General features: G+C 50.5%; 1 protein-coding gene across 4 annotated transcripts in view; it reads right to left on the reverse strand.

The window, feature by feature from the left end:
- Positions 1-16,834, reverse strand: part of map3k21 (mitogen-activated protein kinase kinase kinase 21) — a 120,049-nt gene extending 103,215 nt beyond the window's left edge. For 2 of the 4 annotated variants that reach the window (XM_038816064.1, XM_038816043.1), the window contains exon 1: positions 15,901-16,834. In XM_038816064.1, the coding sequence (XP_038671992.1) occupies positions 15,901-16,678 (778 nt within the window). In that variant the 5' untranslated portion in view covers positions 16,679-16,834. Of the gene's footprint in view, positions 1-12,188; positions 12,366-15,900 lie in introns of those variants that run through there. The other 2 variants (XM_038816054.1, XM_038816083.1) reach the window with 2 other exon arrangements.
- Between the last annotated feature and the right edge of the window lie 8,845 nt (positions 16,835-25,679).

Consider the following 25,679-nt stretch of genomic DNA (forward strand, 5'->3'; position numbering starts at 1 on the left):
GCATCTGTAAAAGTTGGTAAGAGTCAGTGTGGATATGCCGAATTTCCTTAATTTCCTGAGGAAGTACAGGAGCTGTGGTGCTTTCTTGGTCGTAGCGTTGACGTGGGTGGACCAGGACAGATTTTTGGAGCTGTGCACCCCATGGAATTTGATGCTGTCAACCATTTCCACCTTGGACACTGACCTGGGATCGAACCCAGGTCCTCGGCGCCGTAAGACAGCAGTGTGAACCACTGCGCCACCATACATTGGACAAATTTGAGCAAGGCAGGGATGAGCGGGTTTTCCCCTAATGTTGAGAACAGATGTGACCGCTGTCCGCCTGCCCCCTGCAGATCTCACGCATGCGCTTTGGTTCTGCCCCGGATTCTCTAGCTTCTGGGCTTCCTTATTTAACACTGTTTAATATTATCCAATTAGAATTACAGCCAGGCCCGCTCGTGGCCATATTTGGGGTTTCGAACACTCCGATAGTTCACTCTGGGGTAGACGCAGATGTTATCGCCTTTGTCTCATTAAAAGCCTGGAGGTGGATACTGCTCGGCTGGAGGTCTCCCGCTCTGCCCAGCGCTTTTGGCTGGTGTGGGGACTAAATGTCCTTTTTGCATTTAGAAAAAATCAAATTCATCATCAGGGCTCTTTTGAGAGATTTTACCCGAGATGGCAACCATTTATCTCCTTTTTCAAAGAAAGAAGTCTTACAACACCAAGTTGAAGTCCAACAGGTTTGTTTGGAGTCACTGGCTTTCGGAGCACGGCTCCTTCATCAGGTTGAGTGAAGACGCGGGTTACACAAGTTTGTGGCACCCACCTACTCACTCACCCGATGAAGGAGCTGCGCTCCGAAAGCTAGTGACTCCAAACAACCTGTTGGACTTTAACCTGTGTTGTAAGACTTCTTATTGTGCCCATCCCAGTTCAATGCCGGCATCTCCACATCATGGTTTTTTCAAAGATTTAGACACTGTCAGCTGTTGGGAATTTAAGGTATAGAATAAAACAGCACAGGAACAGGCCCTTTGACCCTCCAAGCCTAGTCCGGTCATGATGTCACTCTTGGCCAAAACCCTCAGCACTTCCTAGTGCCACATTCCTCCATACCCATCATATCCATGTATTTGTCGAGATGCCTTTTGAATGCCATTAATGCATCTGCTTCAACAACCTCCCCTGGCAATGCGTTCCAGGCACTCACCACTCTGAAAAAAAATCTACCTCGCACATCTCTAAATCTTGCCCCGCAGACCTTAAATCTATGCCCCCTGGTGACTGACACCTCCACCCTGGGAAAGAGTGCCTGCCCATCCACACCCCTCAATCTTGCAGAACTCTATCAGGTCACCTCTCAACTTCAGTTGTTCTAATGAAAACAGTCCGGGTCTATTCAGCCTCTCCGCATAGCTAACATCCTCCAGACTAGGCACCATCCTGGTAACCCTACTCTCCACCCTCTCCAAAGCCTCCACATTCTTCTGGTAATGTGGGGACCAGAATTGTGCACAATATAGAGTTTAAGGTATTTGCTTTGTCCTATATTCGCAATAATTCCCGTTTTGTTCTGCACCTGTCTTGCGTTGTTTATTGCTTCTTTTGTTGTAATTTGTAAAAAATTAAAGTCTAAGAAAATACATATGTTTTGTTTTTAAAAAGAAAAATTAACATGTCCAAGGCACAACTTCAAAATTTGCAGATATACGAAACTTAGAAATATTTCGAACTGTGAGGATAGTGTAGAACTTCAAAACAGAATTAGAGGAGTTAGTGGAAAGAGGCAGACAAGTGGCAGATGAAAGTTAATGCAGAGAAGTGTGAAGTGATTCATTTTGGTTGGAATAACCCAGAGTGACAATCAGTCAGATTTCTAGCTTGACCTTCCGATCTGGGCTGGATTGGAACGGTGCAGTGCGGTAGGTTCCCGAAACCTTGTGTCAAAGGCAGCTCAGGCAAAAGTAAAGACAGCTCCCCTGTTTTACAGCACTTGATGCTGCAAAAGTTTAACGTTACATGGCACTTCGGGCTTTATATATAGGGTTTAAAAGGACAAAAGCAAGGACGTTATGTCGAATCTGTATAAATCACTAATAATAACCTTTATTAGTGTCATAAGTAGGCTTACAATGAAGTTACTGTGAAAATCTCCTAGTCACCGCACTCTGGCGCCTGTTCGGGTACACAGGGACAATTCAGAATGTCCAATTCACCCAACAAACATATCGGGGCTGGTTTATCAGTGGGCTAAATAGCTGGCTTTTAAAGCAGACCAAGGCAAGGCAGGCCAGCAGCGCAGGCTCAATTCCCATACCATCCTCCCCGAACAGGCGCCGGAACGTGGCGACTAGGGGCTTTTCATAGCAACATCGTTTGAAGCCTACTTGTGACAATAAGCAATTTTTTTTTTCATTTTCCTTTCGGGATTTGAGGGAAGAAACCAGAGCACCCGGAGGAAACCCACGCAGATACGGGGAGAACGTGCAGCCTCCGCACTGATAGCGACCCAAGCCGGTAATCGAACCCGGGTCTCCAGAGCTGTGAAGCAACAGTGTTAACCATTGTACTACCGTGCCGCCCTATTGTGTCCAGTTATGGTCACAACACCTTCGGAAGAATGCAAAGGCATTTGAGAAGGTGCAGAAAAGATTCACATTCCATGAATGAGGACATTCAGTTATGTAGCAAGAGTTGAGGACTGTTCTCCCTCCAGAGAAACGCTCAGGGCCAAGAGTGTCCCGGATTCCAGACTTTTTCATATTTTCGAATACTAAACTGCAAAGAACCTTGAACTCTGCTCGAAGTTGCCGGTCGTGCTGTGTCTGATCCTAACAGGGAATGAAGTACTGAGTTCAACTCTTCCGGTGCAGTGAAATCATGCCGTCAGGTGATAGGGTACACAGAAGCACGTGTGTTTGGCCACAGGAACGGGACACAGAGCTCAGAACAGCCAACACTAAAAAGTGCAGACTTCAGAGCTTTTTGAATTTCGAACAAGGACACTCAGCCTGTAAAAGTATTATCATAGAATATCTACAGTGCAGAAGGAGGCTACACGGTCCATCGAGTCTGTGCCGACCCTTCAAAAGAGCACCCTACCTAGGCACAATTCTTACCCCAGCCCTGTATCCCCAGCCAACTAAGGGGTAATTTAGCATGGCCAATCCACCTAACCTGCACATCTTTGGACCTGTGGGAGGAAACCGGAGCACCAGGAACCCAAAACCCTCAGACACGGGGAGAAAGTGCAAATTTCACACAGTCACGGTCAGAATCGGACCTGGGTCCCTGGCACTGTAAGGCAGCTCTGCTAACCACAGTGCCGCCAAATTAATGAAGGATCTGAACAGAGCAGATCATAGAACATAGAACACTACAGCGCAGTACGGGCCCTTCGGCCCTCGATGTTGCGCCGACCTGTGAAACCATCTGACGCCTATCTGACCTACACTATTCCATTTTCATCCATATGTCTATCCAGTGACCACTTAAATGCCCTTAAAGTTGGCGAGTCTACTACTGTTGCAGGCAGGGCGTTCCACACCCCTACTACTCTCTGAGTAAAGAAACTGCCTCTGATATCTGTCCTATATCTATCACCCCTCAATTTAAAACTATGTCCCCTCGTGTTGGTCATCACCATCCGAGGAAAAAGACTCTCACTGTCCACCCTATCTAACCCTCTGACTATCTTATGTGTCTCTATTAAGTCACCTCTCAGCCTTCTCCTCTCTAACGAAAACAACCTCAATTCAGGAGAAACTATTCCCATTGGTGGAAGGCTCAAGAACCAGAGGACACGGATTTAAGGTATTTGGCAAAAGAAGCAATGATGACATGGGGAAAAACATCTTCACCCAGCAAATAGAATGCACTGCCTATGGATGTGGTGGATATTGGGCTTAATGAGGCTTTCAAAATGGAATTGGATCATTATCTGAAACGGGAACATTTGCAGAGTTACAAAGGAAAGGCATGGGAGTGGCACTTGGTGAATTGCTTCTCGAAGAACAGCTCAGACTTGACAGGCCAAATGGTCCCCTCTTGTGCTATATACATTCTATGATCCAAATCAATTTGAGCTAAATTTGACACAGCATTAGGAAGAATTCTGTAACACGAGATGAAAAATACAAAGCCCCAAATTAAAGGCATTCAAAAGGACATTGGGAATGAACATTAAATAAATGATGTTTTTTTTTGCGGCGGGGGGCAGGGAGGAAATTGGAGTAAGTCACGCCAGACAGCTAACAATGGGAACATTGGCAGCAACATGGAGAATGTGCCCCACCTGCTTGCTCGGCAGCAGAGACTATTAGGTCAGGCTGACCGAACATGGGAAATAATTTATAAATAGAGAAACTATTTTTTTTTTTTTAAGTTGGCTATCTATACTTAGCTCAGGTGATCCATTGCTTTTGAGAGAGCATTGATATCAGCTTTCTAAGTACCCTGCAAAACACACCAGTGCACTCCCTGCTCGATAAGTGTTCTGTAAAAACATAAGAGCCGAAGGAATAAGAGCAGGAGTAGACTGTATGCCCACTCTGCATTTAATGTGATCCTGGCCCATCTTTTGCCTTAATTCCCCAATTCTTCAATTCCTGGAGAGACCAAAAACGTGTCAATTGCAGTCTTAAGTATACACAATGAGGGATCACCCACAACCCTCCAAGCGTGAAATCTAGTTTCCCAACTTGCTTAAACTGCAAATGGCATGATTGAACATTCCGTCCTGGGACGGCTTGAGCAAAAAAGTGCTTGAAGTTGTTTAACCCAGATGAAGTCTCTCACAGACAAGCAGTGGTAGCTGCAAGCTGAGGCACTGAATTGAAGTCACCTTTATGCTGGGCTTAGTGCCAGGTTAGCCCTGCTGGCTCCTGATGGATAGGTCTCATACTGCACCCAAGTAAACTTTCTGGCAGCTGAGAAGACCTTTATTTGGTCCTGCCAGCCGCCAGCCTTACTCAGCCCAGCGACTTTACTTTGGTGTTGCCGCTGGCTGCACAAGACCCGTACGCCAACAGACAGACCAAGCACAGCGCTATACCAGAAATAAAAAACAGCTCAAGAACAACACTGGCAACAAGTGCTGGCATGGAACTAAGGCACTAAAGCCAAGCGCAGTTTTCACAATAGGCTAATTTTAGATTTATGACGGGATTCAATACAGTAAACGTAAAGGTGATGTTTCCACTTGTGGTCGAGATCAAAATAAGGGGACACAATTGTAAAACAGTTGCTAATAAATCCATTATGGGATTGAGGAGAAACCTCTTTACACAGCGTGGTTAAAGTGTGGAATTTCTGGGCAGCACGGTGGCCTAGTGGTTAGCACAACTGCCTCACGGCACTGAGGTCCCAGGTTCGATCCCGGCTCTGGGTCACTGTCCGTGTGGAGTTTGCACATTCTCCCCGTGTCTGCGTGGGTTTCGCCCCCAGAACCAAAACAAAATGTGCAGAGTAGGTGGATTGGCCACGCTAAATTGCCCCTTAATTGGAAAAAATAATTGGGTAATCTTTTTTTTTTAAAGTGTGGAATTTCTTTAATCACGTGAACTTGTTGAGGGGCCTCACGGTAGCATGGTGGTCAGCATCAATGCTTCACAGCTCCAGGGTCCCAGGTTCGATTCCCGGCTGGGTCACTGTCTGTGTGGAGTCTGCACGTCCTCCCTGTGTGTGCGTGGGTTTCCTCCGGGTGCTCCGGTTTCCTCCCACAGTCCAAAGATGTGCGGGTTAGGTGGATTGGCCATGCTAAATTGCCCGTAGTGTAAGGTTAATGGGGGGATTGTTGGGTTACGGGTATACAGGTTACGTGGGTTTAAAGTAGGGTGATCATTGCTCGGCACAACATCGAGGGCCGAAGGGCCTGTTCTGTGCTGTACTGTTCTATGTTATCTATGTCTATGTTAGGGGAATCAGGAGAAAGGAATGGGAGGTTATGGAGAATTGTTATGAAGTAGGGTACGAAGACCAAGACCAACATAGACCAGTTCAGCAGGGTACCCTATTTCCATGCAGTAAGCTCTGTGGGTGAGGTTTTTCAGCTCCCCGCAGCCAGTTTTCTACTGGTGGGATCTTCTGGTACAGCCGATGTCCAGGACGATTTGCGTGGCTCGCCCATCCTGTCACCAGGAAGATCCGACAGGTAGGAAGGGCTGGAAAAATCAGCCTTATGCAAGTCAACAGCATGTATTTGCACTGAATGAACAGGTGTCAACAGAAGTTTAACCGTATGCACTTTAAAAAAGAAAGAAAGTGACCACAAAATGTGTTGATAAGGCGACTGTATTTGGCCTTTAATGGATTTCATTAGTCACGGACATATTTCTTTTTTTTTTTAAACGCATTTTATTCAAACTTGTATCAAAGTAGGTTACAGCAAATAAACAGCCCAGGAAACATTCTTCCCAACAATCAACTATACAGTTTGTAAAAAATGTTCTCCTTTTTCACCCCCCCTCTCCATCACCTATCCCCCTGCGACGAACAGCTCCTCAAACACGGTCACAACATTCCCTCACCTTTTCTCAAACTCCCCTGCTGAGCCCCTTAACTCATACTTTATCTTCTCTACCCGCAGGAAGTCGTACAGGTCACCCAACCATGCTGCTACCCCACGCCAGCAAAATTCGTCGCCGTGAAGAGAGGCGAAGGTCAAGACATCGGCCTTCCTCCTCTCCATGAGCTCCGCCCCAAATATCGCCACCAAAGGGTCCGGGTCCACTCCCTCCTCCCCTATCCTGGCTAACACCGTGAACGCTCCTGCCTAGAATCTTCACCTCACATTCATCTGCTACCCCACTCATTCTCGCCCGAGTCATATGAACACTATGCACCACCTTAAACTATCAGGCTCATCCTTGCACAAGAAGAGGTCCCGTTTACCCTTCGCAGTGCCCAATCCAGACTCCCCAATTGATCTCCATTCCCAACTCCGTTTCCCATTTCTCCTTGATCTTCACCAGCCGCTCGCCTCCCTGCTTCCCCAGCCACTTATATATATCCCCAATTCTTCCCTCCCCTTCCACATCCGGATGCAGTAGGCGCTCTAGCAGGGTGTATCCTGGCAATCTAGGGAACCCCTTCCAGACCTTTCGTGCAAAGTCCTTAACCTGTAGATACCCGAACTCACTACCCCTCAGCAGCTCTACCCTCTCCCTTAGCTCCTCCAGACTGGCGAACCCTTCCTCCAAATACAAATCCCTCATCTTGACCAGCCCCACTTCACTCCACGTCCTGTATATACTATCCATCCCTCCCGGCTGAAACCCATGATTCTCGCACAGTGGCGTTAGCACCGACATTCCTTCCACCCTAAAATGCCTCCTCAGCTGATTCCATTTCTTCGCCGTGGACTGCACCACTGGGCTCCCTGAATACCTACTCAGAGCCATTGGCAATTCTGACGTCACCATAGCCCTCAAACTAGACCCCTTACAAGATTCCTCCTCCATCCTAACCCACTGTACCCCTTCTCCTTCCCACCAGTGCCGCACCTTGTCCACATTCGCCACCCAATAATAATGAAGCAATTTTGGCAACGCGAACCCCCCCCCCTGCTGCCTCTGCAGCAGGGTCCTCCCCACCCTCGACACCTTCCCCACCCGTACAAAGTCAGAGATGATTGTGCCCACTTTCCAAAAAAAGCCCGTTGGTATAAAGATCGAGAGAGCCTGAAAGATAAACAAGAACCTCGGCAGAATATTCATTTTCACCAATTAAGGGACAATTCAGCGTGGCCAATCCACCTAAACTGCGCATCTTTTTTTGGGTCGTGGGGGCGAAACCCACGCAAACAGGGGGAGAATGTGCAAACTCCACATGGACAGTGACCCAGAGCCGGGATCGAACCTGGGACCCACTGCGCCACTGTGCTGCCCGTGAAGATTCTCTATTGATGGGCATGGGCAATGAACTTCAGCCTTGCAATGAAGTGTGGAGAACACCAAAGCCCATCCGTGCAGTAATCTCATGTCAGTCTTCAGATGACTATTATAAGCCACCCAAGCTTTTCAGTGAAACCTTGAGTAGCTTAAGAATGAGAGGTGGGTGCAGAACAGGATCTAGGCACTGAGCAGAGTTGAGCAGTTAAGCTGCTCTGGCATATAAAACGAGAAGATTGCTACTGAGGATTTGGATTCCACTCGAACAGTCTCAATAATTACACCTTCCTTCCCACCTATGGAAATGCGGTGTCCTCTTGTGAACCGCATCACATTACTCTGTAATGACGCCAGTTTGGCACTGTTTTCAACAGCCGTTAGTTGGAGATTTTATTTGGAAACTAGAACAGATAATTTTAAAAATAAATCTATAAACTACTCAGCTTTGTGAAGTCATGTGAACAGCCCCCACCTCGGCAGTTAAATTACAACCTATTACTCACTCCCAGCCATTCATAATTCTATATGCACAATTTAGAATGTAATTAAATGGGACACAATGTACTATGACTACTCGACTCAATAATAAATATTCCTTGAATTGCATCACGGCTGAAAGAATTTCTTTGTACATTTCTAGTCACAATCAACAGCAACATTCAACAAGTTCGCTGGACCATACCACGGGACTATTCCGAAGACCTTTCAAATCCAGCGATCAACAAATATTTCCAGATACCTTCAAAAAGCACCAAGAGACCAAAGCACTAGTACAAATATTGCCTTGTTTTTATATGCAGACGCTCGAGATCCAAAATAAAAATAAAGCGTTGGAAAAACTCAGCTGGTCTGGCAGCATCTGTAGAGAGAAACAGAGTTCACATTAGAGGTCCAATGATCCCTTCTTTGGAACATTTACATTTCCCCCCACTCGGTACAGACACTTCAGTCTGACGCAGTCACTGGGCATCACCTTTGAACGTAATATCTCACTTATGCTCTTTCCTGCAGGTGCTGCCTACAAACAAATAACCACTGCTTTACTGTATCCTTGTTCTTCATGATAGGGTCAGGCACCCCAAACATTTATGAGGTTTCCCCCACTGCCAGCCTTCTTCCCTAAAATTCAATGTTGCTACCAATTATGAGGCACTGCTACCTCACAGCGCCACAGACCCGGGTTCAATTCCCAGTTTGGGTCACTGTCTGTGCAGATTCTGCACGTTCTCCCCGTGGGTTTCCTTCGGGTGCTCCAGTTTCCTCCCACAGTCCAAAGATGTGCAGGTTAGGTGGATTGGCCATGCTAAATTGCCCTTAGTGTCCAAAAGTTAGATGGGGTTAAAGGGATAGGATGGGGGTGTGGGCCTAGGTAGGATGCTGTTTTGGAAGGTTGGTGCAGACTCGATGGGCTGAATGGCCTCCTTCTGCACAGTAGGGTTTCTATGACCATGCCCTATTAGGAAATATCTGGCAGGAATCAAGAAATTGGACAAATATTGTGGCAGACACATGACAAAATAATGCAATGGGAAGATTGAGATGCCAGCAACTAAGTCACAGCAACGGGAAGAAATGCACCACAGCGCGGAGGCATGCAGACATTGCAACGAAATGGGAACCAACGTCCATAAAGGTTAAAGCAGAAACAAATCAGCTGGACACAGGCACATGAATAATAGAAATCACTGACTCACAGGAAAAGAGAAGATAATCTTCAACATGTATCAATCAGACCAAACAAATGTAATTTATGTAATGCCTTTAATGTAGTGGGGCTGGTTTAGCACAGTGGGCTAAATAGCTGGCAGAACAATGCCAGCAGCGCGGGTTCAATTCCCGTTCCAGCCTCCTCGAACAGGCGCCGGAATGTGGCAACTAGGGGCTTTTCACAGTAACTTCATTGAAGCCTACTTGTGACAATAAGCGATTATTATTATATGGGAGCATAATCCTGAGCCAAAGGAGGAAACGTTAGCTTGGTCAAAGATGCAAGTTTTAAGGAGTGTACAGCAGGGAAAATGCAGAGATTCAGGGAGGGATTTCAGAACTGGGAGTATAGTCAGCTGAAGGAAAGGCTGCCAATGATGGGGTGCGAAGTGGAGGATGGGCAAGGAGCCAATCTAGATCAGTACACACAAGGGCGATGGGTGAATAGGGCTCGTTGCAAGTAAAATAAGGTAGCGGGGTATTAGATGATTTCAAATTGTTGGACGGTGGAAGGCTGGAGGCTAGTCAGGAGAATGATGAAATATTTGAGTCAGGAAGTAATAAAAGTGCGGATGAGCAACAGGTGCCTGGGACAGACCAGTGGTGGTGCAGAGGAACAATCTTGGAGAGGAAATAGGATTGGATGCTCAGCTCAGTCAAGAAGGACAAAGTCTCAAACTGTCTGGTTCAGCCCAGACTATGCCCACAGAATGGGGATGGATTTAGAAACTACAGGCAGGAGTTTGTACTTGCATAGAAGTCAGAGGTTTCAGTCTTCACAATTTTAAATGGAGGAAACATTAACTCTTGGTTGGAACAACGTAGGACAAGAGAAAAAGAGAAATCATAAGACGCAGAAAGATTTGGTGGAAAGGTCTGCACACACACACAGATCAGACAAACAGACAGAGATACACAGACAATTCACGTAGATATTAAACAACATAGAATGCACAAACATATATCATTGAAAAAAATATATGCTCAATCAATAAACAGATCAGGGCGACTGAATGACTAACATACAAAGATCAAGTAGTGAAAGGACCCACGAGATCCAAGACTTATTTATAAAGCTGTCCCAAGTTTATATTATAAAAATAACACATCCACATCTCAAACTACAAACAAATGGTACAACAATCTTCAGCCAAGAGCGCTGAATGGATGATCCATGCCTCCTCCGGAGGTCTCCAACATCACAAATGCCAGTCTTCATCCAATTCGGTTCATTCCACCTGATGTCAAGGAATATGGGCCCTAACAATATTACAGCAGTAGTACTGAAGACTTGTGCTCCAGAACTAACTGTGCCATTAGTCGAACTGTTCAGTACTGCCACAACAGTGGCATCTACCCAGCAACATGGAAAATTGCCCAGGTATGCATTGCACAGGAAAGGCAGGATAAATCCAAACCGGCTGTTTACCACCCAGCACCTCTTCATCATCAACAAAGTAATGAAGGGGTCATCAACAGTGTTATTAGCGGGTTCGGATCCCGGCCCTGGGTCACTGTCCATGAGGAGTTTTCACGTTCTCCCCGTGTCTGCGTGGGTTTCACCCCCACAACCCAAAAGATGTGCAGGTTAGGTGGATTGACCACATTAAATTGCCCCTTAATTGGAAAAAATAATTGGGTACTCTAAATATGTTTTTTTTAAAAGTGCTATTAGGCGGCACTTACTCAGAAAAAACCTGCTAACTCCATTTGAGTTCTGCCAGGGTCACACAGCTCCTGACCTCATTACATTAACATTACTGTATATTAATGATCTAGAAGTGAATGTGGGAGGGTGGCACAGTGGATAACATTGCTGCCTCACAGCAGGGTAGGTAAATTGCCCCTTAATTGGAAAAAAAAGAATTGGGTACTCTATTTTTTTTAAGTGCTCATTATGCCACAGCTAGAGTACTGTCTGCAGTTCTGGTCACCACTCCATAGGATGTGATTGCACTAGAAAGGGTGCAGAGGAGATTCACCAGGATGTTGCCTGGGCTGGAGTGTTTCAGCTAGGAAAAAAGAGGTTGGAATGGCTGGGGTTGTTTTCCTTAGGTCACAAAAGGCAGGGGGGCGGGGCCCTTGAGCGTGCTGACCTGATTGGTGTGTACAAAATTATGAGAGATAAAAATAGGGTAGATAGGAAGAAACTTCCTATCAGGGCAGCTTAGTGAGCAGCACAGTTGTTTCACAGCCCCAGGGTTCGAGGTTCAATTCCCGGCTTGGGTCAGTGTGTGTGGAGTTTGCACATTCTCCCAGTGTCTGCACGGGTCTCACCCCCACAACCAAAGGATGTTCAGAGTAAGTGGATTGGCCATACCAAATTGGAAAAAGAAATTGTTGGGCACTTTAAATTTATTTTAAAACATAGATAGGTGCTTGATGGCCAGACATAGACACAATGGACCAAAGGGCCTCTTTATTTATATGCTGTAAAACTCTATGGCACATTACAACCTTAGTTCAAACATAGACAAAAGATTTGAACCCAAGGTGAGGCGAAATGACTGCCAATGACATCAAGGTCAAATTTTGTGGTATCAAGTGGACCAAACAAAACTGGAGTCAATGGGAATCAGGGAGATAAACTCTCAACTGGAGCCATACCTCAGACAAAGGAAGATGACAGTGGCTGTTGGAGGTCAATCATCTCAGTCCCAGGACATGAGTGCAGGAGTTCCTCAGGGTAAGTCCAGGCCCAACCATCTTCAGCTTACCACCATCGCAATGTTATAAATCGGGATGTTTTCTGATGGTCGCACAATGTTCAGCACTATTTGTGAGTCCTGAGATATTGAAGCAGTCCATGTCCAAATGCAGCAAGATCTGAAGAACATTCTGGCTTGGGCTGATAAGTGGCAAGTAACATTCACGCTATACAAGTGTCAGGCAATGGTCATCTTCAACAAGACAGAACCTAACTATCTCCCCTGGACACTCAATGGAATTACCCCCGCTATCAACATCCTGGGGCTACCATTAACCCAAAACTGTAGTGGACTAGCCACATAAATACTGTGGCCACAAGAGCAGTTCAGAGGCTGGGAATTCTGCAGATAATAACTCACATCCTGACTCCCTAAAGCCTGTCCACCATCTACAAGGCACAAATCAGGAGCGTGATTCAATACTCTTCACCTGCCTGGATCAATGCTGCTCCAACAACACTCAAGAAGCTGGACACTATCCAAGGCAAAGTAGGATGCTTGAGTAGCACTCCATCCACCAACTCCAACATCCAGCCCCTTCACCACTAACAGCACAGTGGCAGAAATGTGTGCCATCTACAAGATGCACTGCAACAACTCACCAAGACTCCAACAAGTTTCCAAATCAGCGACCTCTACCTGGAAAGACAAGGGCAGCAGGTGCATGGGAACATCACCACCGGAAAGTTCCCCTACTGGCGCACACTATCCCGATTTGGCGCTACATCGCTGTCCCTTTACTGTCGCTAGGCCAAACTCCTGGAACATCCGCCCCAACAGCTCGGAGTACACCTACACAAGGGCTACAGCAACTAAAGAAGGTGGCTCGCCACCACCCTCTCATGGGCAATTAGAAATGGGCAATGCTGTCCTTGCCAGCTATGCCCACATCCCACTAAAGAATAAATAAATTGATCCACTTCAAACAATTTATGCAAATCTGGCCCAATTCTAACGATGCAGACTCTGACCATTTTGACTACTGTAGGAAAATGCGAGACAGCAGCATAGAACAAGCGATAACATGATCGCATTCCACCCCAATCACTGCTGAAAATGTGCTACAACATAAAAAGGAATTTCAAAATTCAGAGGGCATCATTTGAGTAGACAGAGAAAATGTTTTGCAGCAGCATCCAAAATCAGAAGCACAAGTATAAACTTGAAAACTAATACATCAAAAACAAATTCAAGAGAAAGATCTTACCCCTCCCCTCACTGCATAAGGAGATCTCCCCCCCCTCACTATGTACAAAGTCTAGGAACCCCCACCACCCTACGTAGAATCCAGGAACCAGACCTTAACACAACAAACACTGTCCAGGAACCCACGCTCACCCTGCACACACTGTCCAGGAACATACCTTACCCGGCCTGCACAATCCAGGAATCCTCTCCCCTGCCCCCCTGTACAGTCCAGGAATCACCCTTACCATGCGCATACAGTCCTGGAACCCACACTGCATACAGAGTCCAGGAAACATACACAGACCATGAAGCCCCCGCACCCCTACACTGCAGAGTCAAGGGACTCTCCACCCCACCTTACACTGCGCGCACAGTGCAGGAACCCCCCCTTTACACTGCACGCACAGTCCAGGAATTCCCCTTACACACTGTGCACACAGTCCATGAACCCCCCTTACACACTGTGCACACAGTCCATGAACCTCCCTTACACACTGTGCACACAGTCCATGAACCCCCCTTACACACTGTGCACACAGTCCATGAACCCCCCTTATTCTGTGCACACAGTCCATGAACCCCCCTTATTCTGTGCACACAGTCCATGAACCCCCCTTATTCTGTGCACACAGTCCATGAACCCCCCTTATTCTGTGTACGCAGTCCATGAACCCCCCTTATTCTGTGTACGCAGTCCATGAACCCCCCTAACTCAGTGTACGCAGTCCATGAACCCCCCTAACTCAGTGTACGCAGTCCATGAACCCCCCTAACTCAGTGTACGCAGTCCATGAACCCCCCTAACTCAGTGTACGCAGTCCATGAACCCCTTTAACTCAGTGTACGCAGTCCATGAACCCCTTTAACTCAGTGTACGCAGTCCATGAACCCCTTTAACTCAGTGTACGCAGTCCATGAACCCCTTTAACTCAGTGTACGCAGTCCATGAACCCCTTTAACTCAGTGTACGCAGTCCATGAACCCCTTTAACTCAGTGTACGCAGTCCATGAACCCCTTTAACTCAGTGTACGCAGTCCATGTACCCCCTTACACACTGTGCGCAGTCCATGTACCCCCTTACACACTGTGCGCAGTCCATGTACCCCCTTACACACTGTGCAGTCCATGTACCCCCTTACACACTGTGCAGTCCATGTACCCCCTTACACACTGTGCAGTCCATGTACCCCCTTACACACTGTGCAGTCCATGTACCCCCTTACACACTGTGCAGTCCATGTACCCCCTTACACACTGCAGTCCATGTACCCCCTTACACACTGTGCAGTCCATGTACCCCCTTACACACTGCAGTCCATGGACCCCCTTACACACTGCAGTCCATGGACCCCCTTACACACTGCAGTCCATGGACCCCCTTACACACTGTGCAGTCCATGGACCCCCTTACACGCTGTGTACAGTCCATGGACACCCCCCCTTATGCAGTGTAAACAGTGCATAACCCCCCCCTTATACACTGTGCAAACAGTGCATAACCCGCCCCCCCTATACAGTGTAAACAGTGCATAGCCCCCCCTTATACAGTGTAAACAGTGCATAACCCGCCCCCCATACAGTGCAAAACCCCCCCTTATACACTGTGCAAACAGTGCATAATCCGCCCCCCTTATACAGTGCAAACAGTGCATAGCCCCCCCTTATACAGTGCAAACGGTGCATAACCCCCCTTATACAGTGTAAACGGTGCATAACCCCCCCTATACAGTGTAAACAGTGCATAACCCCCCATACAGTGTAAACAGTGCAAAACCCCCACCCTATACAGTGTAACAGTGCATAACCCCCCCTTATACACTGTGTAAACAGTGCATAACCCCCCTATACACTGTGTAAACAGTGCATAACCCCCCCTATACACTGTGTAAACAGTGCATAACCCCCCCTATACACTGTGTAAACAGTGCATAACCCCCCCTTATACACTGTGTAAACAGTGCATAACCCCCCCTTATACAGTGTAAACAGTGCATAACCCCCCCATACACTGTGTAAACAGTGCACGACCCCCCCCCCCCTTAGTGTAAAGTGCACGAACCCCCCCCCCTTAGTGTAAAGTGCACGAAGCCCCCCTTACACACTGTAAACAGTGCATAACCCCCCCCCCCCCATACACTGTGTAAACAGTGCATAACCCCCCATACACTGGAAAACAGTGCACGAACCCCCCAGTCCCCCTTAGTGTAAAGTGCACGAACCCCCCCTTAGTGTAAAGTGCACGAAGCCCCCCTTACACACTGTGTAAACAGTGCATAACCCCCCTATACACTGTGTAAACAGTGCATAACCCCCCCCCCCCCCCTTATACACTGTGTAAACAGTGCATAACCACCCCCCATACACACAGTCCAGGTCCCCTGTCTGCCTGCGGGAGGCCCCCCTCCCCACCCCGGCTACTCACTGTTGCTGGACTTCAGGTCCCGGTGGATGATCGGCACGATGGCCTCGGCGTGCAGGTAGGACATCCCGCGGGCGATCTGCACGGCCCAGTCGACCAGGGTGCGGGGCGGGATGCGGCGGCCGGCCAGGGCCCGGTTGAGGGGCCCACCCTGGGCGTACTCCATGACCAGGCAGAGGTTGGGCTCCTGCAGGCAGACGCCGCGCAGGGCGATGATGTTGCGGTGCCGGAGCATGGCGAAGAGGCGGGCCTCGCGGCGGGCGCTCTCGGCCGTGGCGCCCACCTCCTCGTCGGGGTCGCGGCGGGCCGCCTTGACGGCCACCGGCTGCCCCTTCCAGGAGCCCCGGTACACCTTGCCGAAGCCGCCCACGCCGATGATCTCCTGCAGGGTCAGCTGGCTGAACTCGATCTCGGCGGCGGCCTGGGCCTCGCGGCCGGCCTCTCCCGGCAGCTCGGCCGCCTGGGCCCGGGCCCGCGCCGGCTGGCGGCTCACGTAGTTGGCGGGGAAGATGCCCACCCGCTCGCCGATCTTGCCCGTCCACCAGCCCTCGTCGCCCGACACCTTGGCGTCCGTGGACAGCACCTCCAGCGCGTCGCCCCGCCGCAGGCTCAGCTCGTCCTCGGCGCTCGCTTCGTAGTCGAACACCGCCGTCCAGAAGGAGCCGGCCCCCGGGCGGAGGCACCGGCTCCCCCCGCCGCCGCCAGCGCCCACTCCGGGGCTGAACAAGGCCTCCAGCGGATCCATGGCAACCGCCCCGCCGCCGCCTCCGGTCGCGCTCATGGACCGGGTCCCAGCAGCGCAGCAGAGGCGGCGGCTTCCTCCTCGTCGTCCCCCTTCCCCGCCGGCCTCGCTGCCGCCCGGTCCGGCAACCGCTCCGGCTCCATGGACACGGCTCTGCCTCCCTGCCTGCCGCCGGCTGACTGACTCTCCGTCCGAGCCGCAGCCTCGGCGGGGTCACTCCCGGTCAGCCGCCAGCGCGCCTCCCATTGGCCCGCCGCCTTGCGCGACGCCTGGAGGGGCGGGGCTTCCAGCGGAGGGGGCGGGGCATCCGCCTGGGGGAGGGCCCGGGAGCGGAGGAGGGGCTGGGAGAGTGAGGGCGGGGCTGGGAGTGTGAGGGCGGGGCTGGGAGAATGAGGGCGGGGCTGGGAGTGTGGGGGACGCGCTGGGTGTACGGGGAGGGGCTGTGAGTGTGGGGGAGGGGCTGGGAGTGTGGGGGAGGGGCTGGGAGTGTGGGGGAGGGGCTGGGAGTGTGGGGGTGGGGCTGGAGTGGAGGAGGGGCTGGGAGAGTGGGGGCAGGCTGTGTGGAGGAGGGGCTGGGTGTGTGGAGGAGGGGCTGGGTGTGTGGAGGAGGGCCTGGAAGTGTGGGGGAGGGGCTGGTTGTGTGGGGGAGGGGCTGGGACAGTGGGGTGTGGGGAAGGGGCTGGTAGCATGGGGTGGGGCTGGGAGTGGAGTAGGGGCTGGGAGTGAGCGGGCAGGGGCTCGAGTGAGGGGGTGGGGCTGGGAGAGTTGGGGAGGGGATGGACGTGTGGGGGAGGGGGTGGACGTGTGGGGGAGGGGGTGGACGTGTGGGGGAGGGGATGGACGTGTGGGGGAGGCGCTGGGAGTGCGGGGAGAGGGGCTGGTAGCATGGGATGGGGCTGGGCGAGGGTGAGGGGCTGGGGCGGGTGAGGGGCTGGGGCGGGTGAGGGGCTGGGTGTGTGGGGGAAGGGCTGGGAGTGGAGATGGGGCTGGGGGTGTGGGGAGGGGCTGGGAGAGAGGGGGTGGGTGAGGTTTGGGTGTGTGGGGGAGGGGCTGGGTGTGTGGGGAGAGAGTGGGGGAGGGGCTGGTTGTGTTGGGAGGGGATGGGAGAGTGGGGGAGGTGCTGGGTGTGTGGGGGAGGGGCTGGGTGGGGGAGAGGTTGGGAGAATGGGGAGGGGCTGGGAGAATGGGGGCGGGGCTGGGAGTGTTGGGGAGAAGCTGGGCGTGTGGGGGGAGGAGCTTGGAGAGTGGGGGGCAGCTGGAAGTGAGGGGAAATGGGCTGGGAGTGTTAGGAAGGGGGTGGGGCTGGGAGTGAGAGGGGGGCTGGGAGTGAGTGGAAAGGGCTGGGTGTGAGGGGGTCTGGGAATATGGGGGGTCTGGGAATGAGGGGCGTCTGTGAATGAGGGGGGGGTCTGTGAATAAGGGGGGGCCTGGGAGTGAGTGGAAAGGGCTGGGAGTGTAGTAAAGGGGCTGGGTGTGTGGGGAAGGAGCTGGGAGTGTTGGGAAGAGTGAGGATTGTTGGGAAGAGTGGGGAGCAGCTGGGAGCGTGGGGAATGGTCTGGGTTTGGGGAAGACGCTGGGAGTGTGTGGGAGGAGCTGGGAGTGTGGAGGAGCTGGAAGTATGGGGAAGGGGCTGGGAGTGGGGGAGGATCTGGGAGTGTGGGGGAGGAGCTGGAAGTGGCTGGGCGTGGGGGTGGTGTTGCTGGTGTGAGGGAGGGGCTGGTAGTGTGTGGAGGGGCTGAGTGGGAGGGATTAGGGTGTGTGGGAAGGAGCTGGGAGTACGGGGAGGGGCTGGGATGGTGTTTGTGAGGGATTAGGATGTGGGGAAGTGTGGGGGGGATGGACTGGTGGAGTATGGTGGATGGGCTTGGAGTGTGGGGAGAGGCTGGGAGTTTGTCGGTTCAGATGGACTGGGAGTGTGGGAAGGGGCTGGGAGTGCAGGGAAGGGCTGGGAATGTGGGGGATGGGCTGGGAGTGGGGTGAGGGGCTGGGAGTTGAGGTGAGGGGCTGGGACTGTAGGAGTGGGCTGAGTGTGTGGGGGATGGGCTGGGAGTTGAGGTGAGGGGGCTGGGACTGTGGGAGTGTGCTGGGTGTGTGGGGAATGGGCTGTGACTGTGGGGGTGGGCTGCCAGTGTACAATAGGAGCTGATGGTTTTTGGGAGGTGTGTGGCAGTGGCACTGGGTATGGGATAAGGGCTGCGAGTTTGATGGAGGGAGTGTGGGATAGGGGTTGCAAATGGAGGGGCTGGTGGTATGGCAGAGGGGCTGTGAGTGTAGGTGCAGAATGGTGTGTTTGGGCGAGGGGCTGGCTGTGTGGAAGATGGGCTGGGAATGTGAGGTTGAAGTGGTGTGCCTGGTGTGGCGTCTGGGGGTTTGGAGTATGGCTCTCACTCTCCCCAATTGACCGGCGAGATCTGTCACTCTGTGTAGAAAGATTTGCATTTATTATACCTCGCACAACCACTAGACATGCCAAAGCGCTTCAAAGGCAATTAAATATTTTTGAACAACTGAACCATGACTGACATGCCTATCAATTGACAATATTATTAGCTCCATCCAATGCACGAGGAATCCTTGCCTTGGTTGGGGTTTGGGCCCCAAATCTGCCGTATGCAGAAGCACCCTTTTTCCACCAACAGTGACTGCATTTCACAGACAACAGGTTTGCACTTTCTCCCTGTGTCTGCGTGGGTTTCCTGCGGGTGCTCCGGGTTCCTCCAACAGTCCAAAGATGCGGAGGTGAAGTGGATTGGCCGCACAAAATTGCCCCTTAGTGTCCAAAGGTTAGGTGGGGTTACGGGGATCGTGCGGGGGAGTGGGCCTAGGTAGGGCGCTCTTTCAGAGGGTCGGTGCAGATTCGATGGGCCGAATGGCCTCCTTCTGCACTGTAGGGATTCTCTGAAATATTTCTGAAGTGTACTCACTGTTATAATGGCAGCCAATTTGCAAGCTCCCACAAATAGCAATGTGATAATGAGCAGATAATCCAATTTAATGTTTTGAGGGATAAATATGCTCTCCTTTGAAATACTGTCATCGGTTCTTTTATGTATAAGAGGAGCCGACTGGGTCTCGGTTTAATGCTTCATCCAAAAATGGCACCCTCGATTGCAGCACTCGCTCAGTACTAGAGTGGCAGCCACATATTTCAAACATCAGTCATGGAGTGAGACAGTCTAATGTAATCGTTGACCATAGAATCTCTACAGTATAGAAGGAGGCCATTCGGCCCATAGAGTGTGGAGCGACCCTGTGAAAGAGCGCTCTACTTCGGCCCACCCCACTGCCCTATCCCTGTAACCCCACCTAACCTGCACATCCCTGGACACGAAGAGGCAATTTATCATGGCCAATCCACCAACCCGCACATCTTAGGACTAGGGAGGAAACCGGAGCACCCGGTGGAAACCTACGCAGACACGAGGAGAATGTGCAAACTACACACAGTCACTCGAGGCCAGAGTTGAACCCGGGTCTATGGCGCTGTGAGGCCTCAGTGCTAACCAGTAACCACCACTTTTTGTCACTTATCAACAACACTGTTAGGTCCTGAACCGATATGCTGGTGGAAGCCCTTCAGTTGCAACACGGGTGTTTTGAAGCATGAAAGGCAATTGTCTGGACATGTTATATTCTGCCCAGGCTTTGGATTTTGTTTTTTTAGAAGACACAAAGTTCCCTTCACTGCATCTCACTGCAGTCATCGGGACCTCCAAGTGAAACTGATGACCGAGGCAAGAAAATAATAATAATCTTTATTGTCACAAGCCGGCTTACATTAACACTGCAATTAAGTTACTATGAAAAGCCCCTAGTCGCCACACTCCAGCACCTGTTCGGGTACACAGAGGGAGAATTCAGAATGTCCAACTCACCTAACAGCACGTCTTTCGGTACTTATGGGAGGAAACCGGAGCACCCGGAAGAAATACACGCAAACACAGGGAGAACGTGTAGACTCTGCACAGACCCAAGCCGGGAATCGAACCTGGGACCCTGGCGCTGTATATCCTGGGTGCTAACCACTGTGCTACATTGTGTTCGGGGCACAAAACCATCTTCCACCTGTTAGCCTATTATTTAAGTTGTCAGGTAGAGTATACAAGATCCTCAAGTGATTCCGCCAGCCACACAGTATCATCATGAAAAGGAGCAGGAGCATCTCAATACCTTCAAAAATAAATGGAACGAGAAGAGCCCAGATAAAACCCTAGCTCCGGGCGAGAGCAGGGAGAGGCTGCTGTTGGTCTTGCTCAACTGCAGAAGTTTGGGGGGAGGTTTGGTCAACATAGAACATAACAGCGCAGTACAGGCCCTTCGGCCCTCGATGTTGAGCCGACCTGTGAAACCCCTCTAAAGTCCATCTACACTATTCCTTTATCGGAGGGCAGCACGGTGGCCTAGTGGTTAGCACAACCGCCTCACAGCGCTGAGGTCCCAGGTTCGATCCCGGCTCTGGGTCACTGTCCGTGTGGAATTTGTACATTCTCCCCGTGTCTGCGTGGGTTTCGCCCCCACAACCCAAAAATGTGCAGAGTAGGTGGATTGGCCACGCTAAATTGCCCCTTAATTGGAAAAAATAATTGGGTAATCTAAATTTATTTTAAAAAAACTATTCCTTTATCGTCCATATGTCTATCCAATGACCATTTGAATGGCGAGTCCACTATTGTTGCAGGCAGGGCATTCCATGCCCTTACTACTCTCTGAGTAAAGAACCTACCTCTGACATCTGTCCTATATATATCTCCCTTTCAATTTAAAGCTATTCCCCTCGTGCTCGACATCACCATCCGAGGAAAAAGGCTCTCACTGTCCACCCTATCTAATCCTCTGATCATCTTGTATGCCTCAATTAAATCACCTCTTAACCTTCTTCTCTCTAACCAAAACAGCCTCAAGTCCCTCAGCCTTTCCTCATAAGTTCTTCCCTCTATACCAGGCAACATCCTGGTAAATCTCCTCTGCACCCTTTCCAATGCTTCCACATCCTTCCTATAATGCGGCGACCAGAACTGCACGCAATACTCCAAATGCAGCCGCACCAGAGTTTTGTACAGCTGCAACATGACGTCATGGCTCCGAAACTCAATTCCTCTACCAATAAAAGCTAACACACCGTTCGCCTTCTTAACAACCCTCTCAACCTGGGTGGCAACTTTCAGGGATCTATGTACATGGACACCGAGATCTCTCTGCTCATCAACACTACCAAGAATCTTACCATTAGCCCAGTACTCTGTCTTCCTGTTATTCCTTCCAAAATGAATCACCTCAAACTTTTCTGCATTAAACTCCATTTGCCACCTGTCAGCCCAGCTCTGCAGCTCAACTATGTCCCTCTGTAACTTGTAACATCCTTCTGCACTGTCCACAGCTCCACCGACTTTAGTGTCATCTGCAAATTTACTCACCCATCCTTCTACGCCCTCCTCCAGGTCATTTATAAAAATGACAAACAGCAGTGGCCCCAAAACAGATCCTTGCGGTACACCACGAGTAACTGGACTCCAGTCTGAACATTTCCCATCAACCACCACCCTTTGTCGTCTTCCAGCTAGCCAATTTCTGATCCAAACTGCTAAATCACCCTGAATCCCATGCCTCCGTATTTTCTGCAATAGCCTACCGTGGGGAACCTTATCAAACGTTTTACTGAAATCCATATACACCACATCAACTGCTTTACCCTCATCAAGGTATTCAAAATCATTAACAGTTTCAAGAGAACAAATAAAGGGGAAAAGTTTCTATTTGAGCTATTGTGATTGGAACTGCTACCTCCATCATTTCCTCCAGCCAAAAGAATGCCTTTCTCATGGAACTATTCTTCCTTGGTATTTCTTTGTACTGTGAAGTCTGCCCATTTTCCTATCAGCCTTTACTGGCCAGTGATGCCTTTTCTGCATTAATGTAATTCAGCAAATGTTAGACCAGCCATTGAGTCCCGCCTCCTCACACATTAGCCCGTACACACGTTAGTCTCCCCTGGAGTAAATTACAGGATTCCATCCTAACTTTTTAATTTGTTCTGGGAATGTTAGTGCTGATGGCAATGTCAGCATTTATTGCCGAATCCTAGTTGCCCTTGAGCAGGTGGTGGTGAGATGTCGTCTACTGGGTGGCTTACTCGGCTATTACAGATGGCAGCTAAGAGTCAACCACATTACTATGTTTCTGGAGTCACTTGTAGGCCAGAACAGCTGAGCACAGCAGATTTCCACCCCGATTGACAGCAGTGAACCTGGCGGGTTTTTGTGACAGTTCGGCAGCATCATAATCATCATTAATGTGACCAGCATTTTAGTCCAGGTTTTGTGAATTGAATTTTAAATTCCCCCAGTTGCCGTGGTGGGATTTGAACTCATGTCTCCAGAGCATTAGCCTGGGTTTCTGGATTGCTAATCCAGTAACATTAACACCTAGCTCCTGTCCAACACTATTTCAATTCACTGGCAAAAATAAAAAGCAATCGTGGGGGGGGAGGGATGGGTGAAGGGGCTGTGCGGGGTGGGGGGGGGGGATAGGGAGGGGGACGAGACGAGGCGAGGTGGGAGAAGAGACATGGTTCGGGGCGGAGAAAGGGGCCAGCTTGGTTAGGCCAGGTACAGGGTGGAATCAAGAGGGCTAGAGCCAAAAGGGGAGGATGACAGATGGTAGAGGGGATTCGAGACGTAAGTCTCCGATAAGGCTGACAACGTGGAACATGCGAGGGCTCAATGGACCAGTCAAAAGATCTCGTGTTTTTGCGCACCTCAGGAGCTTGAAAGCAGGGCTGACCTCTCTGCAGGAGACACACCTCCGTGTGAAGGACTAGGTTAGGCTAATGAATGGGTGGGTCGGGCAGGTTTTCCACTCGGTGTTTGTTTCAAAGTCGCGGGGAGCGGCAATTTTAAAGAGTAAGAAAATGGGGTTTACGCTATCGCTGTCTGCGTCATCGTCTCCGGCAGCTCCCCTTTCGCCAATGCCTCATTAAACGCCGCCAAGAGATGTGGTGTCAGCTCCGTCGCAAACTCCTTATAAAATTACACCGGGTACCCATCCGACCCAGGGGCCTTCCCTGGGTGAAGGAAGTGAGGGACCCGGGTGGGAGATACGTGATTGTGAGTGGGGTATTGGAAGGGATGCCGGTGGTGTTGGCGAACTTGTATGCACCAAATTGGGTTGATGTAGGTTTTATGAGGGGGTTGCTGGCGGCAAGCCCGGATTTGGCCACACACCGGTTGATCGTGGGAGGAGATTTTAATTGTGTCCGAGAGCTGAAGGTGGATAGGTCAAGTCCCAGGGCAATGGGTAGGGTATGAATGGCAAAGGAGCTGGATGGGTTTATGGAACAGATGGGTATGGTGGATCCATGGCGCTTTAAGAACCCGGGGGAAGGGAGTATTCCTTTTTTTCACATGTCTATAATGTGTATTTCAGAATTGACTATTTTGTAGTGAGCCGGGAGATTTTGGTTGGGGTGGAGGCGACAGAGTACGCAAGGATAGTAATTTCGGATCATGCACCCCATTGGCTGGAGATTCGGCTTAGATCGGGACGAGAGCAGAGGCCGGGGTGGAGGTTTGATTCGGGGTTGTTGGCAGATAGAGGGTTTTGTGATAAGGTGCGGGCTGTGAATAAAGGTTATGTGGAATTGAACCAAAACGGGGAGGTGTTGCCGGTCATTTTCTGGGAAGCGATAGAAGTGGTGGTCCGAGGGGAGATTATCTTGTTCAAGGGTCATGCGGATAGGGAAAGGAGGGAGGAATATGTACGGCTAATGAGCAAGATAGTGGAGGTAGAGAGGGAAACTCGAGGGTGTCCACCATGGAGGGATTGACGATGAGGAAAATATTACAGGGGCAATTTGATAGGCGGACCACGGGGAGGGCGGTAGGACAGCTGGGTGGGGCAAGAGGGTTGCAGTCCCAATACAGGCAGAAGGTGAGTCAATTGTTAGCGCACCAGCTACAGAGGCAGGCCGCGTCCAGGGAAATATTGAAGACGGACTGGAGCTGGGGATGTGGCCGGACCCGGGTGGTGAAGACCGTTTTTAGATGAACTGGAGTTTCCTCAGCTGGAGGAAGAAAAGAGACAAGCGCGTGAGGAACCCCTGGGGCTGAGGGAGATATTAGACAGTATAAGGGATATGAAGTCGGGGAAGGCCCCTGGGTCGGATGGGTATCCGGCAGATTTTTATAAGGATTTGCGACGGACCTGACACCGCATCTCTTGGGGGCATTTAATGAGGCATTGGTGAAAGAGGAGCTGCCGGAAATGATGACGCAGGCAGCGATAGCGTTAATTCAGACAAAGGGGAAGGACCCAGTGGAATGCGGGTAATATAGGCCCATATCGTTGTTACATACAGGCATGAAAATGCTGGCTAAGGTATTGGTGAGAAGGATGGAAGGTTGTGTCCCAGGGGTGGTTGCGGAGGACCAAACAGGCTTTGTAAAGGGCAGGCAGCTCTCTAGCAATATAAGGAAGCTGTTAAATGTGATTATGACCCCCTCGGGAGCCCAGTTACCGGAGGTAGTGGTGTCCATGGATGCAGAGAAGGCATCCGACCGGGTGGAGTGGCAGTACCTGTTTGAGGTCCTGGGAAGGTTTGGGTTTGGGCTGAGGTTTGTGGCACGGGTGCGCCTGCTATATGTGGCACTGAGGGCGATTGTGCGGACCAATGACATGGGCTCACGGAACTTCAAGTTGCCCAGGGGAACAAGGCAGGGGTGCCCGCTGTCGCCGCTGCTGTCTGCGCTGGCTATAGAGCCTCAGGGGGTCGGCAGAGTGGCAAGGCATTATGAGGGGACAGAGGGAGCATCGGGTGTTGCTCTATGCTGACGACCTACTGTTGTATGTTTCGGCCCCACTGGGGAGCATGGAGAGGATCATGGGCCTGTTGGGGAGGTTTGGGGCGTTTGTGGGGTATAAGTTGAAAGTGAATGAGTTGGGATGGTGAGCCAATTTAGGGGGGATGCCATTTAAGGTGGTTAGGGACAGGTTCAGATACCTGGGGATTCAGGCTCACGAGGGAATGGGTGATACTTCACAAGCG

Source organism: Scyliorhinus canicula, chromosome 1 (assembly GCF_902713615.1).
Source record: "Scyliorhinus canicula chromosome 1, sScyCan1.1, whole genome shotgun sequence".
In the NCBI taxonomy this organism is placed as follows: Eukaryota; Metazoa; Chordata; class Chondrichthyes; order Carcharhiniformes; family Scyliorhinidae; genus Scyliorhinus; species Scyliorhinus canicula.